This window comes from Cydia fagiglandana, chromosome 22 (genome assembly GCF_963556715.1).
Source record: "Cydia fagiglandana chromosome 22, ilCydFagi1.1, whole genome shotgun sequence".
NCBI lineage: Eukaryota > Metazoa > Arthropoda > Insecta > Lepidoptera > Tortricidae > Cydia > Cydia fagiglandana.
In genome coordinates, this window is record NC_085953.1 from 1,467,117 (window position 1) to 1,486,455 (window position 19,339).

The 19,339-nt window shown below is 39.8% G+C and overlaps 1 protein-coding gene across 5 annotated transcripts in view; it reads left to right on the forward strand.

Moving 5' to 3' along the window:
• Positions 1-19,339, forward strand: part of LOC134675567 (voltage-dependent calcium channel type D subunit alpha-1-like) — a 93,594-nt gene that overhangs the window by 21,545 nt on the left and 52,710 nt on the right. For all 5 annotated transcript variants that reach the window (XR_010099770.1, XM_063533844.1, XM_063533847.1 and 2 more), the window contains exons 2-5: positions 5,770-5,959; positions 17,603-17,708; positions 18,426-18,565; positions 18,802-18,908. Coding sequence is in view for 4 of the 5 variants with exons in the window: in XM_063533844.1 (XP_063389914.1) it covers positions 5,772-5,959; positions 17,603-17,708; positions 18,426-18,565; positions 18,802-18,908 (541 nt within the window). In the remaining variant the exon portion in view is untranslated. The remainder of the gene's footprint in view (positions 1-5,769; positions 5,960-17,602; positions 17,709-18,425; positions 18,566-18,801; positions 18,909-19,339) is intronic.

Genomic DNA, 19,339 nt, shown 5'->3' on the forward strand with positions numbered 1-19,339 from the left:
TTATTTTTATTTTTATTTTTATTTTATTTTTTTTTTATTTTTATTTTTATTTTTATTTTTATTTTTATTTTTATTTTTATTTTTATTTTTATTTTTATTTTTATTTTATTTTTATTTTTATTTTTATTTTTTATTTATAAATAAACTGAAATCACTTTAAGATTAAGATTTTTACAGCATTTAATGGATAGGTAATATATTGACTAAGTACTATACCTAAAATAAGATTCTATAAGTATAAGTGTGGCATACGGGTGTGTGGCCGACCTTCACAATGGAGCCTGTTTACAATTGTTTAGTGTTTGATGATGATGATGCATTCCTGTCACGATCTTGAGCGGCTACTTCCAGCTCTTTCCAGCCGAGTCCAGTTGAGTCAGCCGCTTTCTCAACTGATCGCCTGGACGACGATCGAGGACGACGAGGACGATCTCCCACAAGACGGAGCGATCAATTAAAAGAGGCCCAGCGTCAACCAACTTTTGCTCGGTTGTCAGAGACGCGATGAACAGGCACCGTTGGAGGCAGATCATAAAGACCAGGTGTGGAGCATCCACATCCACCGATGACCACGATCCTCAGTCATGAGGGAGCGACCGCAGAGGGAGATATGTGTAAATACCTAGAGATAAAATCCATTAACATACATACATACATACCTATCTTACCCCATTTTTATGTCAGTCTGATAAAGAGCCCACTACCGTAAAACGGGGTGAGTAGGTTTCGCGGGGAGAGGTGGGTTATGAATGGGGAAAGAAGGTTTGAGAGGGGGGTGAGAAGGGATTTTAAGACTACTGCTACAAAAATAATGTATTCCAATTTAAAATGGAGCTACGCATAATAAAAAAAAAACAATCCAACAATCTTCCAAAATCACCTTTGTATGAAAACCCCTCTCACCCCAAATACAAGGCACTACGGGGTGAGGTGGGTTTTCCTTTTTATCGTCAAAGTTATGGAATGGAACTACCCAAAATAAAATAAAAACTGAAATACAAACGTCCGGAACACTTATTATATACACTATTCAGTTTTCATATGTAAAATAAAATGTTATCGAGGTTTTAATTTCAGTTTAGACCCTACTCACCCCATTTTACGGTACTTAACTGTATTTAAATGTTTCAATTTGCAAAAAACGCATTTTCCTCCGCGGGCAAAAATCTCCTTACATTATAGATAATTAAAGCTTACCAACGATACAAACTAAAAGTAAAAATATCCAAGACGATTAGCATCAGACGATTTCAGTCAAAGCTAACTAATACGCTACGAAAGTCCAATTTAATCTTGACATCCTTTAACGCTTTGATGCTTTCAATCTGGGGGTCAAGGTATACTGGGTGAGTGAGAGATAAAATGTATTATGAATAGGACAGCAGGTGCGCGGGATTCTCTGACGCGAATAGAATATAGGACACATTAAATTTAAAGACAGAAGTTAGTTCGATGACAGTTAAATAGTGAAAATATAAGTTAATTCACTAGTGAGTACATCGTGCAAAGTGGATGCAATATTCAGGACAGAAGTTAGTTCGATGACAGTTAAATAGTGAAAATATAAGTTAATTCACTAGTGAGTACATCGTGCAAAGTGGATGCAATATTCAGGACAGAAGTTAGTTCGATGACAGTTAAATAGGTAGTGAAAATATAAATTAATTCATTAGTGAGTACATCGTGCAAAGTGGATGCAATATTCACGACAGAAGTTAGTTCGATGACAGTTAAATAGGTAGTGAAAATATAAATTAATTCATTAGTGAGTACATCGTGCAAAGTGGATGCAATATTCACGACAGAAGTTAGTTCGATGACAGTTAAATAGGTAGTGAAAATATAAGTTAATTCACTAGTAAGTACATCGTGCAAAGTGGATGCAATATTCACGACAGAAGTTAGTTCGATGACAGTTAAATAGTGAAAATATAAGTTAATTCACTAGTGAGTACATCGTGCATAGTGGATGCAATATTCACGACAGAAGTTAGTTCGCTGACAGTTAAATAGTGAAAATATAAGTTCAATAGATAACGTCACCACTGATAATACAAATAATATAATAGTACATCGTGCAACGTGGATGAGTTCAGGCAGGGGCACACTTATCCCACGTACGCAACGTATGCAATGCATTATGACAATCTGAACCCTGAAAGTTGTAAACTTACAGGCCTATTCGGATTTCGAGATAATCACAAGATCTTAAGACGATTTAGAAATCAACTAGATCTACCTACATCATTAGATATCGACTAGATGTGACTTGGATATCTAAGTCATAACTTGTCGAAAACGTTTAAGAGGACCTCTAGAATCGCGGAAACGTCAAATTTGACATATCTATCTTACAAATATCTTTAAATTATCCGTATCGTAACTTGTTGAAGTCTAGTAGAAATCTAATTCATTTTCCGAATCGAGCCGATAGGTATCATGCGTTGCGTTGCGTATGACAAGTATATGTCTAAGCGTACAAATTTCAGGGTTCAGATGTCATAATGCATTGCATACGTTGCGTACGTGGGATAAGTGTGTCCCGAGCTTTAAGGACTCGAGTAACAATATTCTTACCCACGGAATTACACACAACTTTTTTTTCCATCACACTTGCGAAGAAAAAACTAAATTTTAAGCGAAATCATTCTTAAATACGGTGACATTTCAAACATTCGTCCGCTATATTGAAATTTTTGGCATTGAAGGCACCGAACACCGAAGGCACAAACCCATCGAAATTCAGCCGCAATTGAAAATTGTTTAAAAATATTGAATACTCAAAATATCTAATTTTACCTACGCCCCGCTATTTTAATAGTTTTTATTATTTAGTTCCGCGCTGTAAACGTTCCTCTATCACGTTATATCCTGTTCTCTAAATGTTCCATACAAAAAACTTTAGTGGAAAAACAACTGTTAGGAAATGATTTTGAATTATGAAAATATGGGTTGAATTTGGTGACTACGCACTATCATATTTTAATAATAATCTCCACTCTATATAAAATTATAAACATTTCTATTATCTGTTTGTTGAAATTATATTTGGGATTACTGAGCTATTTGTAGAAATAAATAAACTTTAAAGAAATAGTGAAACGTCCATAATTATTACTAAAACTTCATTTTTTCCCCCAGTACACAACTGTTTTTTAATTCCTGGTGATGATTTTTCTCTCAGTGTAGGTATATGATATTCTATGTGTACACCTAACACCTAAGTGTATGTTTATTATAGTGCCTAATGAACCCAATCTACATAAGTTTATACATCCGCGTCTAAACACATGGCACGTGTCTATTTCAGTGTCCACAGACACACACGCGGCCATTATTACTAACTATACTTAGTCATTCCAATCCTTTGAACTGATACATTTTACATATTATGTATGTATAAAACTTAAGAAACTAAAATCCTTTGAACTAAACACTCGTAATAAAACATTTGACCTTTTCCACAGCTTCGAAACTCAAATAAAAGTGGGACGTGTGGTGTACGTGTTTTGAAATTGCTTTTATATTGAACATTTTTTATCGAAATTAAACTTTCGTGAGATATATTTTTCTTTGGGCACTTGGCCCGGCGGGAACCCGACAGTCTAGAGAAGTTGATGATCGGTGGCCAGGTTGAGGGCAGAAGAGGCAGAGGCAGAATATCCACACGCTGGTTTGATGCCATTGAGGAAGTCACACGTGTCAAGTTCCAGGGCTCTATGCGGAAGGCAGGAGATCGGCCAGGGTGGAGAGCAATCCAAGTTAAAGCGACTTATGGCGGTCACGACCCTCAGTCATGAGGTTTCGACGAAGAAGAGAGATATATTTTAAAAACCGGTCAAGTGCAAGTCGGACTCGCGTTCCAAGGGTTTCGTACTTTATTAAATTTTTAACAATGTTTTTTTATGAGAAACGTCAATGAAATGTCTTTAAAAAACCCGTAGGGGTCGGATCAAAAAAGTATATATGTGACGTCCCACGAGTAAAGGTACCTTATGGCGGTTGGCGCTTACGGTATTATTAACGCCGCTCCAATATTATCGCGGCACTATCCGACGTAAGCGCCAGCCGCCATAAGGCACTTTTCGCCGTGGAACGTCATATATTGTTGACAAAACCTCGTTCTCTTCATTTTAATGGCCAAGTCAGTAATTTAACGAGACAGGCCAGTAATCTAAAGCTTTCCGCCATTACTTGTTATGTCTCGCCTACATTAGCGCTCGATAATAATACATTTATGTCTCAATTTATGGACTGTACCTCTACCATGAGTTCGTTAAGACGTTTAAGCTAGCGACTGTGTAAACTCGCTCCTTACTCGCCCACGATGTACTCTTTCCATGAGTTTGACTCGGCCATATTCGCTAGCGACGGTGTAAGCTAACTTAACTAACTCACAATGGTTCTCTCTCGTACTGACATTGGTGCAAGCGAGACATACTTTACTGGAGTTGACACAGTCAAAAATCAAAAGCGCAACGTAAATTGGAATGTATTATAATGTTTAAGACTAGATAACAACAGACAGTGTAAAAATAAAAAGCGATCTCTTCCAGACATCCTTTAGATCACTAAATTCAGTTTTTGTTTTGTTTTGTTTATCGTCAGATTCAGTTTTTGTTTTAAACTAAATTGTAAACTTATAATTTGTGTCATGATGTAATTATTGTTATTAAAGAAATATTTGTTTTTTGTGACTTCAAGTAGTCGCTACCGACTCGTGGTAAGGCTACATGCTGTTTATGGGGCCGTTAATGTAAACGTGTACTGATTTCGAATTCAGAATGCTGGCGACGGACGACATTGTCGAATCTATTGCTACAATAAGGAAAATATAACGGCGCTTTTTGATATTCGAATGGCGATACAAATAAGTGGCGTTCAAAAGTGCATGGATAGATGTTGACCGTAATGCCTTAAAAAATAAACTCTAATCTCAACAACATAAAACTTTCCGGTCGGTGCTACATCTATTGTCACTTGACAGTACTACTACTACTACTAAGCAGTGCTGATAATTCCGCTACTCGATGCTAGATGTCGACTATGAAAATACTAATATTTTTGGTACCAAAACTGATGTATGGAGTGAGCACTCTTGTCTTACTTATATTTCTCTATGGTATGGACCAGGAAAACTATACTCATCCTTTTCTTTTGGGTGCTAATACTAGTGTAAGACAAAGCTGGTATGATTCTCTCTGTCTATGTTTGAAATGAGACATTTCTTTGACTTACTTTGACAATAGTTATTTGTACAACAAGAGATCACAGTTTGATATTTCTTCGAGTGCTTATTTTGAGTCCCGCGCAAGCGAAAGATTCTATAATAGATTCACGAGCGTAGCGAGTGAATCTAATTTAGAATCTTGAGCGTAGTGAGGGATTCAAAAGCGCACGAGATGTAAATAACTTTGATCTCGTGTAGTACACAAGATTTTTCACCCTAAGCAGTGAGAACATACCTAGAGGGACAGAGATAATAGAACCCAAGTATATCGAACTTGTATTAGACCCTGCATGTTGAAATGACATTTGACTATAAAGGTCACTTGAATGACATTTTGTCTCACTCAGTGAGCAAAATGCGATTTTGCTCACTCATTCCGTCTCACTCAGTGTGCAAAATGCGAGTTTGCTCACTGAGTGAAACAAAATGACTCAGTGAGCAAAATCGCATTTTGCTCACTGTTTTTAAGAAGCAAAGTACCCTTGTTCGAGCTGCTGAGGTGAAAACTATATTATGCACTGTATTTTTTTTTGTTACAGCAATGGCCGATGCGGCCCCCACCCCCGCGCCGCCTACCCCAGGCACGCCGGGCGACGAGACTGCGCCCGCGCCGAAAAAGCAGGCGCGCTCGCGCGGCAAGCCTCAGCCGGAGAAACCGAAGCGGAGTCTGCTGTGTCTGGGCTTGAAGAATCCGCTGAGGAGGCTGTGCTATGCGATAGTGGAGTGGAAGTATCCTTTTAAAAAAGCGGCCAAGTGAGAGTCGGACTCGCGTTTCTAGGGTTCCGTACATGAGTCCGACTCACGCTTGACTGCACATTTCTTATAGGTTTTCCTGTCATCTATAGGTAAAGAACTATTTTGTGTATTTTTGTCAAAATTTTTGACCCAGTAGTTTCGGAGATAAAGGGGGGGGGGGGGAATGGTAATTTTTTAGCTAGTTTCTGAAATAACTTAAAACCTATGTATTTAAAAATTATAAAAAAAAAGGGCAAGTGCGAGTCGGACTCGCGCACGAAGGGTTCCGTACCATAATGCAAAAAAAAACAAAAAAAAGCAAAAAGAAAACGGTCACCCATCCAAGTACTGACCCCTCCCGACGTTGCTTAACTTTGGTCAAAAATCACGTTTGTTGTATGGGAGCCCCATTTAAATCTTTATTTTATGCTGTTTTTAGTATTTGTTGTTATAGCGGCAACAGAAATACATCATCTGTGAAAATTTCAACTGTCTAGCTATCACGGTTCGTGAGATACAGCCTGGTGACAGACGGACGGACGGACGGACGGACGGACGGACAAGTCTTAGTAATAGGGTCCCGTTTTACCCTTTGGGTACGGAACCCTTTTGTTGTTAAAGCGGCAACAGAAATACATCATCTGTGAAAATTTCAACTGTCTACCTGGTGACAGACGGACGGACGGACGGACGGACAGCGAAGTCTTAGTAATAGGGTCCCGTTTTACCCTTTGGGTACGGAACCCTAAAAAACATGTCCATCTTTGGGTCACTAATTTACATATGTGTACCAAATTTCACCTTAATTGGTCTAGTAGTTTCCGAGAAAATAGGCTGTGACAGACGGACAGACAGACAGACGCACGGGTGATCCTATAAGGGTTCCGTTCCTTCCTTTTGAGGTACGGAACCCTAAAAAACATAACTTGTTTCTGTGTTAAAAGAGTATCTTAGAGCATTTTGTCAAGAAACTTTTTTATGAGATATTACGAAAACAACTGACTTAACGGAGGTAAATTTTTACTTGCATTCCGATATCTTTTATGTTTCTTATACATATAAATGATATCTTTTCATTATATCTTAAGGCCTGGCCAAACAGCCGGCGCGACGCAGCGCCGCGTCCGCGCCGCGCGACCGCAGCACATGCTAACAGGTTACCGACGTCAAACAGACGACGTCCCGCCGGTATCACGCCCCGCTTCTGTCGCGCCACGCGCCGCGCGGCCCCTTGCGTCCACGCGGCGCGTGCGCAGCGCTGCGCCGCGCGGACGCGGCGGCCCGCCGCGTCGCGCAAGGTCACATCAGTCGGATCGGACGTTAGGCAGCGAGCGGTGCGCCGCGTTCCCGCGCGCGATGAGGGCGTGTTGAGAGCGTGAGGCCGGCGCGATCCGCTGGCTGTTTGACCAGGCCTTTATACATTTAAACGAGCGATTCTTGTTTGTTTATTTATTTATTTATTTTAAAATATGTAAACGCCGGCAAGGTCGGCCTAAGAGGAGATGGCGTTGGCGGGACGACCTGGAGACATTTCTCAACAACTGGACAGATGCTGCACTTAATCGGGAGGATTGGAGGTCTAGGTGGGAGGCCTTTGCCCAGCAGTGGGACATCTTTAAGGCTTTATAAAAAAAATATGTATATTTTTTCGGGGATATCGGAAACGGCTCTAACGATTTCGATGAAATTTGCTATACGGGGGTTTTTGAGGGAGATAAATCGATCTAGCTAGGTATTATCTCTGGGAAAACGCGCATTTTTGAGTTTTTATATGTTTTCCAAGCAGAGCTCTGTCTCCCCGATATTGTATACTGAAAAGAGAATAATGCTTCTTTCTATTTCTGTCTTTTATTTTGTTACAAGGATGTCCTCGTTCCTCGCTTTTGTTTTGGACATGAACAATGGAAGGATGTTTTTAGCCATTTTTAGGGTTCCGTACCCAAAGTGTAAAACGGGACCCTATTACTAAGGCTTCGCTGTCCGTCCGTCCGTCCGTCCGTCCGTCTGTCACCAGGCTGTATCTCACGAACCGTGATAGCTAGACAGTTGAAATTTTCACAGATGATGTATTTCTGTTGCCGCTATAACAACAAATACTAAAAACAGAATAAAATAAAGATTTAAATGGGGCTCCCATACAACAAACGTGATTTTTGACCAAAGTTAAGCAACGTCGGGAGTGGTCAGTAATTGGACGGGTGACCGTTTTTTTTTTGCTTTTTTTTTGTTTTTTTTTGCATTATGGTACGGAACCCTTCGTGCGCGAGTCCGACTCGCACTTGCCCGGTTTTTATAATGATATTTTCCGGTCGTTTAGGATTTCGACGTCAACATGACGCAAATAAGCTGAAAAATAAGTGTTGTATCTTAACATTAACGAGGGAGATAAAAATGTCAATGTAAATCCAAATGAAAATAAATCTAAATGTGTTTGTAAACATTTTCGCCAGATGTTCATGCAGACTAGCAGACACATAAAATAACATTCACCGTGAAATTCTTCGGAGTACTGTGCTTAATAATCTCTCAACATGCACTTGAATATCGTAATAGTATAGACTTTGTTGAGATACATATGAACACCATGGCCGCTCCGATATGTTTGATCCTGACAGTACAAACCAGAATCTTTATATTGTGGGCTTTTAGTAATAAAGCACTTCATACACCTTGCTTATTTAGTAAAATTTGTACTTAGAGAGTACCGTTAAACGGGGTGAGTAGGTTTCGCGGGGAGAGTTGGGTTATGAATGGGGAGAGAAGGTTTGAGAGGGGGGTGAGAAGGGATTTTAAGGCAATAGCCTTAAAAATAATGTATTTCAATCTAAAATGGGGCTATAGTAATAGGCATAATAAAAAAAAATCGATTCAACAATCTTCCAAAATCACCTTTGTATGAAAAACCCTCTCACCCCAAATACGAGGCACTACGGGGTGAGGTGGGTTTTCCTTTTTATCGTCAAAGTTATAAAATGGAACTACCCAAAATAAAATACAAACTAAAATACAAACGTCCGAACCACTTATTATATACACCATTCAGTTTTCACGTGTAAAAATAAAATTTTATCAAGGCTTTTTTTTTGTTTTTTTTTGCATTATGGTACGGAACCCTTCGTGCGCGAGTCCGACTCGCACTTGCCCGGTTTTTATAATGATATTTTCCGGTCGTTTAGGATTTCGACGTCAACATGACGCAAATAAGCTGAAAAATAAGTGTTGTATCTTAACATTAACGAGGGAGATAAAAATGTCAATGTAAATCCAAATGAAAATAAATCTAAATGTGTTTGTAAACATTTTCGCCAGATGTTCATGCAGACTAGCAGACACATAAAATAACATTCACCGTGAAATTCTTCGGAGTACTGTGCTTAATAATCTCTCAACATGCACTTGAATATCGTAATAGTATAGACTTTGTTGAGATACATATGAACACCATGGCCGCTCCGATATGTTTGATCCTGACAGTACAAACCAGAATCTTTATATTGTGGGCTTTTAGTAATAAAGCACTTCATACACCTTGCTTATTTAGTAAAATTTGTACTTAGAGAGTACCGTTAAACGGGGTGAGTAGGTTTCGCGGGGAGAGTTGGGTTATGAATGGGGAGAGAAGGTTTGAGAGGGGGGTGAGAAGGGATTTTAAGGCAATAGCCTTAAAAATAATGTATTTCAATCTAAAATGGGGCTATAGTAATAGGCATGTCGGCAAAATAATAAAAGATGGTTTATTGACTAAATTGAGGCCAAGGTGCGCTTCAGACCAGATGGCGCCACCTAACGGAACTTCGGAGCGGTGCGGCGACAAGTATTGGGAAGGCATAAAAACCGGTCCACTGCACCCGCGCCGGCATTCTGTTGCGAACCTCCGACGGATCGTTGTGCCTCTAATGATTATTTCGTCTTACACGCCCACATGTCGGACCTTGACGAACCCAAAGACCCTGACAACGGCCTTAAGCCGTCATCAGAAGTGACAAACGAACCCAGTGGCGACAAAGGCAATTGTGAAAGTATGCCAGGGAAACCATCCGCAAGTGCAAACAATAATGACGCTGATATTTTTATGCGAGTATTGCGTAATATGGCAAGTGGTTTACAATCTCAAATGACACCTAACTCGGCGCCTGGGCCACCACTGAAGCTCATTCGTTTTGACCCGGAGGAAGCTGACGCTGACATCGAAGGATGGTGCAACATAAATGAGGTTATTATAAAACAAAGGAAGCTTGAAGGTACCGATTTATTATTGGCTTTAACGCATGCATTGCGTGGTCGTGCAGCTACTTGCTTAACAAAAATTAAAACTGATTGTATCACGTGGAACAGTATAAAAGAATTGTTACTGTCCAAATTTGCTAAGCCAATGCTTATGCAGGACTACTTTGATAATATCATCAAATTCCAAATAAATAACAAAGAAACTGCTGCTGATGCTGCTGTACGACTATGGCAATTAATTGAAAAGATTCCTAATCTTGATTTACCTGAGAATGTGATTACTGGCTTTGTCATATCAGTTCTATCAAACACTGACCCGAATATTCGACGCGAACTAAATGCTCATGTTATAACGGCAAAATCTCATTTATGCCGAGTTCTGCGAGGTGTATCTCTTCTAAAAAGGAAACATGATGATTTCGAACAACACACCGATAATAAACGACCACGGTATTTTGATTCTCGCACTTTTACCGGCACATGCCACCGATGTGGTGAAGTTGGCCACAAAATAGTGAACTGTCATCTAAATCGACCTTCAAGTTCACAGATTCCAAAGCAGCCCTCCTCTCGACCGGAAGAAAAACGCCCTGTTACCTGTTTTACCTGCGGCAAACCTGGACACCTGTCATCAACCTGCCAAGCCGCCAAAGCGAAGAAAGATAATGTGACGGTCAAGGAAGTTAACCTATGTTCCAAGCAAGCGGTAACCGGTGAGCTAAATATAGCAGGTAAAAGCTGTCATTTTATTTTTGATTCTGGTTCTGAAATTTCAATGGTTAAACGAAGCGTTGCGCAACAAATTAAAGGAACACCATTTCACGAAACAGTTCTTTTAAAGGGTGTAGGTGAGGGTGTCATATGTAACGAGCAATTGCGTTGTGTTGTTAACGTGCAACAGTTGACTTTAGAGATAGTGCTGTACGTTGTTAGTGATAGTAGCTTAGTAGAACCTGTATTAATAGGTCGTGATATTCTTAAAATGGGGGTACGTGTTGAAATCGATGATGAATTAGGGCTCACATTATTTAAATCGAAGTTTGCTCAAGTCTGTAATGTACTTCCTAAAGTTGATTTGTCAAAGATTGATACTGATGTTACTGGGTCAGATCAAATTGCTCTGTTAGAATTGATAACCAAATTTTCTGATAGTTTTGTCGACGGTGTGCCCACTAATAGAGTGAGCACTGGCTCTATGAAAATTGAATTGATCGATGAAAACAAAACCGTACAAAGACGTCCTTACCGACTTTCGGCTGCTGAAAGACAGGTTGTTAGGAGTAAAATATCTGAACTAATGGAAGCAGGAATAATACGTGAAAGTAATTCGCCTTTTGCTAGCCCCATCCTTTTAGTAAAGAAAAAAGATGGTAGTGATCGTATGGTAGTCGATTATAGGGAACTAAATTCTAATACTCGTGCTGATAATTACCCACTTCCTAGAATAGCTGACCAAATCGATCGGTTACACGGTGCAAATTATTTCACCTCACTTGACATGACCTCTGGTTTTCACTGTATCCCTATTGAACGAGAATCTATAGAACGAACATCATTCGTTACCCCCGATGGACAATTTGAATATGTTGCAATGCCATTCGGTCTCCGAAATGCTCCTTCCGTTTTTCAAAGATGTATTCAAAAAGCCCTCAAAGGTTGTGATTTTGCACAAATTTATATGGATGATGTCTTAATACCATCTCAGACTATTGCTGAAGGAATGGAAAGATTAAATCATGTTCTCAATGCTCTTAAAGAGGCTGGTTTCTCGTTGAATATGAAAAAATGTAGCTTTTTAAAGACACGAATTACTTACCTCGGTTATGTCATCCAATCGGGAGAAATCAGACCCAACCCAAATAAAGTGCAGGCCTTAGTAGATAGCCCTCATCCTCGTACAGCGACTCAAGTTCGACAATTTATCGGTTTAGCTTCCTATTTTAGGCAATTTATACCGAAATTTTCGCTATTGATGGCACCATTATATCCGCTAGTTCAACAAAAGGGAACCATCAATTGGACAGATCAGCATACTGATGTTTTCAAAAAGGTCATTGAGATTTTGACTTCTGAGCCAGTACTGGCCATTTTCGATCCCGATAAGGAAATAGAGCTTCATACGGATGCTAGCTCCCTCGGCTATGGTGCAGTCCTGATACAGCGGCACAATAAAGTTCCCCACGTGGTGGCCTATTTTAGCCGCCGCACCACCCAAGCCGAGTCCCGTTACCATTCGTATGAGCTCGAGACCCTAGCTGTAGTTCGGGCTGTAGAGAATTTCAGACATTATTTGTATGGACGTCGATTTACAGTACGTACAGACTGTAATGCACTGAAAAGCTCTAGTTCAAAACGAGACCTGACGCCACGTGTCCACAGGTGGTGGGCAATCTTACAATGCTATGATTTTGATATAGAGTATAGAGAAGGTCGACATATGTCACATGCCGATTTCTTGTCAAGAAATCCTCTCCCTACCGAAAGTACCTCTTCCGATACTGACGTAAAACACAAAATCGTCCAAAATGTTGAATTGCAACATGGGTGGCTCGCTGTAGAACAGCAACGTGACAGCGAAATTTCTGACATAGTTTCGAAATGGAGTAACGGTGACCTTCCCCAACATGTAGCACAGTCTTATGATGTTAGGAAAGGAGTATTGTATAGGAAAATCCAGCGCAATAAACGTAGTTCATGGTTGCCCGTGGTACCCCGTTCCTTGGTTTGGTCACTCATTAGTCATATTCACGTAGAACTCAAACATCTTGGTTATGAAAAGACATTGGATAAGCTGTATGATTGTTACTGGTTTCAGGGCATGGCTAAGGCGGTAAAAAGATTTGTTGACTCGTGTCTAATATGTAAAACTTGTAAAGGGACTTCTGGCGCGCAACAAATTCAATTACATCCAATCCCTAAAGTGTCTATTCCTTGGCATACCGTGCATATCGATATTAGTGGTAAACTTAGCGGTAAAAGTCAAAGAAAAGAGTACGTTTTCGTTACCATTGATGCATTTACCAAATACGTATTGTTGCGTCACACACTACATTTAGATTCCGCCAATGCAGTTCACACTTTAGAATATGCTGTTAGTTTATTTGGACCCCCAAAACGAGTCATTGTAGATCAAGGGCGCTGCTTTGTCAGTAGTGAGTTTAGGACCTTTTGCCTCGAAAATCACATAGATCTGCACATCATTGCAACCGGGGCTAGTCGAGCAAATGGACAGGTAGAAAGAGTAATGCAGACTCTTAAAAATCTTTTAACAATAGTGGAAAATAATGATGATAGTGTCTGGAGGGATGAACTTGAAGAAATTCAGTTAGTTTTAAATACAACAAGATGCCGCGTTACAGGTTTTACGCCCATCGAGCTTATGTTTGGTATTAAGAGCCAACCATTAGGTATTGCAAAGATAATACACGATGTAGACGCTAACGATAATAATAGGAATACTTTGGAGGAAGACAGGCAATTTGCGGCTGATAATATTCTTTCTTCAGCTACTTCCGATAAAGAAAGATTTGACAGGGGTAAAGCTCAAGTAAAGCCATTTAGTGAAGGTGATTTTGTGTTCTTAAAGTGTTGTGAACGTAACCAAACTAAGCTAGATCGAAAGTTTAAAGGCCCTTTTAAAATTACTAGAGTTTTGGAAAATGACCGCTATGAACTGCAAAACATTGATGGCTCAAGTAGGACCTACAAATATCCCCATGAAAGCTTGCGAGAGGTACCTAAAGGGCGAGCAGGGCTGACTGAGGTGGCAGAGGTTATGTGTGATGAGATTTATGAGGAGGATGAGACCGTGTCGGCAAGTGAAAGCGACAGTAATGAGAATATTCCGATGATAGTAGATGTTGAGGTGCATAATGAGATGGAAGACATTCCGGTGGTCCCAGGGACTAGCCGAATGTAAAGCTGCAGGTTTTTGTGTGAAGGTGAGCTGCATATTTGTTGACTGGCTGCAATCTTCTGGCTTGCCTCACTCTATATGAGTGTCGGCCCCCAGTTAGAGGCGCAGAGCTGTAACAAGTGCAGGACGAAAGCTGTTGAAGTGACTGATGATTTGATGAATTGATTTGTAGTAGTATGAAGTGATGTTATGGACGATTTGAAGATTAGTTATGATTAAGACTAAAATGAAATTTATGTCAACTGTTTACAGATTAAGCGCCCGAGGACGTGCGAAAGTCAGGAAGGCCGTGTCGGCAAAATAATAAAAGATGGTTTATTGACTAAATTGAGGCCAAGGTGCGCTTCAGACCAGATGGCGCCACCTAACGGAACTTCGGAGCGGTGCGGCGACAAGTATTGGGAAGGCATAAAAACCGGTCCACTGCACCCGCGCCGGCATTCTGTTGCGAACCTCCGACGGATCGTTGTGCCTCTAATGATTATTTCGTCTTACACGCCCACATGTCGGACCTTGACGAACCCAAAGACCCTGACAACGGCCTTAAGCCGTCAGGCATAATAAAAAAAAATCGATTCAACAATCTTCCAAAATCACCTTTGTATGAAAAACCCTCTCACCCCAAATACGAGGCACTACGGGGTGAGGTGGGTTTTCCTTTTTATCGTCAAAGTTATAAAATGGAACTACCCAAAATAAAATACAAACTAAAATACAAACGTCCGAACCACTTATTATATACACCATTCAGTTTTCACGTGTAAAAATAAAATTTTATCAAGGTTTGAAAGTCAAATTTCACCCAACTCACCCCATTTTACGGTACTTAGAATTAAAGTACTTAAATTTAGGTAGTTACTAAAACCATGGACTAACCTATGGTTATGGTTATGGATATGGTCCTTGCTAAAACGTATTTTTCTTTGGCATCCTAATAAAAATCTTGTACACTGTTATTGTCAGCGCAACATAAGAACCAATATTCACCTAACCGCTTTGTGTTTTGTATACTTCTTGTTTCACATTTTATGTTATTATTTCCTACTGTGCATTTTGTAATGGAATGATGTGGTGCCTGAATAAATATTTTTCTATTCTATTCTATTCATGCTCGAGTGCATCTGGCCGGTTATCGCGGGGCTACTATTAAAACTCGTTAACACCATGTTTACATGCGGCGTTTACCCCGACGTACTGAAAAGCACTCGAGTATGTCCAGTATACAAGGGAAAAGGGGAAAAAAGCGCCGTGGACAGTTATAGACCTATTACTATTGTACCAAATGTATCCAAATTAATAGAATCTGTTTTATCCAACTGTTTAATGCACCATCTTGAGACAAATAACCTACTGACAGACAAACAATTTGCTTACCGAACAAATAGGTCCACCACAACAGCTGCATATAAAATATATGACTGCATAACAACAGCGTTAGATGAAAAAGACAAGGCGGCAGGGGTATTCTGCGATCTGTCAAAAGCGTTCGATGTAATTAATCATGAGCTACTCTTAGAAAAGATAGGGCAGTACGGAGTCAAAAATAATGCTCACAGATTACTTACATCGTTCCTTAAAAACAGACGACAGACAGTTCAAGTCAAAATAGAAGGTAAGAACATTAACTCTAAAGCCGGAATGTTAGAACTGGGCATACCACAAGGCTCATCGCTCGGAAATACCTTGTTTTTAATGTTCATGAACGACCTTCCTTCCTCTGTTGCCGAAGGTATGATGGCACTGTTTGCTGACGACACAACCGTGGTAGTGAGGGCGAATACATACCTACAGCTGGAACAAAAGATTGCAAATACATGCAGCCAACTCCACGAGTGGTTCTCGGCGAGCGGCCTCATCCTTAATGTCAATAAATCAAACGTATTGTTGTTTTCAGCCAGTAGCCAGGTTAATATTCCGCAAATGCAGATTCCGATACCGCGCTGTGATTCGTGCAAGTTCCTCGGGTTTACTATCGACGCCGGACTGAAGTGGAAGGAGCACGTTAACAACTTGTGTGAAAGGCTGGGCAGTGCAGTATTTGCACTGCGCAAACTGAAGCCAGTTGTTTCCAGTGACGCATTGCTCCAAATCTATTACGCCTATTTTTTTTCACTTATGTCCTATGGTATCGTCCTGTGGGGGAACTCAACACATTCGGACAGAGTGTTTAAACTGCAAAAGCGAGCCATACGCGTATTGGCAGGTGTACACTCGAGGCACTCGTGCAAAAACCTTTTTAAAGATTATAGCATTATGACGCACTACTCGCTATATGTGTATGAAGTCATAATGTTTACACGCCGTAATATAGACAGTTTCAAACGGTCCAATAACTCGTGCAGAATAACCCGCCAGACCGGGCGCCTGCTGCCTGTGCGGCGGCGACTAGCGCTGCTCGACAAGTCACCGCGCGTTATCGGCCCTGCATTCTATGAACGCCTACCCGCTAGTCTCAGAAATGAAACCTCCAATGATATTTTTGGACGCCGACTCAAAGAAATGTTAATCACAAAATCGCTGTATTCTGTTAAAGAATACACTGACATGAAACGCGATTAAAATGTAAATATTTTTCTATTATAATTTAATCTGACATTGTTATATTTTATGTTTTATTGTTTTTATTTCTTATTGTTTTTAGCTGTTTGTTTGGAATTTTATTTTAATTTGACTTTGCAATATTATTAGTTATTCTGACATTATATTAACTAGGGTGCCCTAGCATTATATACATTTTGACCGCTTTATTTTGACATACATAGGTAACTATTTGACATTGTATTTAGTATGTTTATTACGCTCTCTGACATTTTATTTTACTGTATTTGACTATTACTTTTAATTTTTATTATGATTATTTGATTGTTTTATATTTTTTACTTGTTTTTTAATTAGGTATTTTAAATATTATTATTGTTTACAATCTGACGATCTTTTTGTGAATTCATGTTATTTGGAAACATTATGACATTTATGACATTGTTAAATATCATGTAATTTTCAATAAGAAATAAATTAATCTAATCTAATCTAATCTATTCTATGAATTGACCTTTATATGATACCAGATGATACTAAGGGTAAGGCTATTAGTTAAACCGTAGGTTCTAGCTTCATATTATAATTACCTATTATATCATTTATATCTAGGAGACCGAGCTTAGCTCGGAAAAATTCAAAATATGTAAATAATCCTTAAATAAATAATATAAAATAAATGTAAAAATTCAAAAATGCGCGTTTTCCCAATAGATAAGACCTAGCTAGATCGATTTTTCGCCCCCTAAAACCCCCATATAGCAAATTTTATCCAAATCGTTGGAGTCGTTTCCGAGAACCCCTATAAATATAAAAAATATATATACAGGAATTGCTCGTTTAATGGTATAAGTAAAATAAATTGTAATTATGCCGACTATAGTAGCTCCTTACTAGAAAATTGTTGAAGTTAATTTTTTCCGGATGTTTCATGTATTTCCTTAGCGCTATCCCAGACCGTTCGAGTACATGATTCTCACAACTATCTTCGCTAACTGCATAGCTCTGGCCGTGTTCACGCCCTTCCCGTCCGGTGACACAAACTACACTAATGGAATATTGGTGAGCTGCTTAAAAACGTTTATTTAGGTGTTTGTGCCTTCGCTTGAACTATATATGAGATGAATTTTGAGTGAATTTGTCAACTAGTAGCGCTATCTATCGCGCCACTTGTGTACAAAGAAATCTGTTAAAAAATAAGTAAAATTAAAAAAGAACAGAACAGTGTGCATAACGAAATTCCACACATGCAAGCATGCTCATACACATGCACGTGACGCATTTGAATCTTCAGAATATGCCTCCAACATGGATGTTCACTGGTTAGTCTCCCGTGTCGTTGGATCTATTATATTAGTGTCGCTTAATTTCAAACTCGGGTAAATCCATTCGACCCTCCCAGCAAAAAACCCTATTACCTTTTTTAATACCAAAAGTAAGTTTAAGTGCGGGTGGCGAGATACACCGAAGTGCGACTGTGGAGCACCTGTACAGTCCATTTCCCACATTGTTCACGAGTGCCCAAAAAGAAAGTACCCAGGAGATCCTCTGGACTTACTTAAGCTAAGCAAAAACGCAGCCCATTGGGTGAAGAACCTAGATTTGTAAATTTGTAAAGCTACCATTGAATTGTATTGATACCATACGACTAAATAAATAAATACCAAAATCGCTTAATCTGGCAGATGGATTTACCGAGTTTGAAGTTAAGCTACTCTAAGCTCTCTTTGTATACCAGTTTCAAATCTTAAATCAGATCTTAAATCATATTATTTACAGGAAAAAGTAGAATGGATATTCATGGTAATCTTCACTGGGGAGTGCGTGATGAAGATCATCGCATACGGTTTCCTGTTCCATCCTGGGGCTTATCTGCGGAACGCGTGGAACAGTCTGGATTTCACCATCGTCACTATTGGGTAAGATGTCATTTATTCTTCTTCACTGGGTAGTTCTTGATGAAGGTTATCGCTTATGATGTTCTGTTCCATCCTGGGGCTTATCTGCGGAACGCGTGGAACAGTCTAGATTTCACCATTATCACTATTGGATAACGTGTTATTTCTTCTTCTTCACGTGACTAATATAATCGCATAAGCAAAACGCTAGTGTGGGGTGGCTCTAAGAGATCTAACAAACTGTTAATATGTTTCAGTATAATGAGCCAGTCGCTGCAGGTCCTGTTCAAAGACGCGTTCGACGTAAAGGCGCTCAGAGCCTTCAGAGTGCTGCGACCGCTTCGATTGGTCTCCGGCGTTCCAAGTAAGCACGTTTACACATACATTCTAAATTTCACTCGTAGGTCTATTCCGATAAATTCAGTGTCGGAGCCCCCCGTCAGCTGTCCGACTGATAATATTTGTTTGTGTGCGTACGTGTAGGCGTAATGCTTGTTGTAGTGTGCGTGACCGCTGGCGCCCGGGCACGTCCCCGCGGCCTGACTACGCGGATGTAGGATCCTACATCCGATATCGGATCGGACAATGTGAAAACGCTCTTAGGGCCAGTTGCACCAACCACATTTGACAGACTGATCAACGTCAGCCTGAAACTTTCCATACATAAAAATTTTGCGAACTCTTTAACGATACGAACAGTTTGGTGCAACCGACCCTTAATCTCCATTCGACCCTCTAACTATCAACTAATCTGATCGTGAGCGATCCTCAAGGTCGAATCAAAATAATATCAAA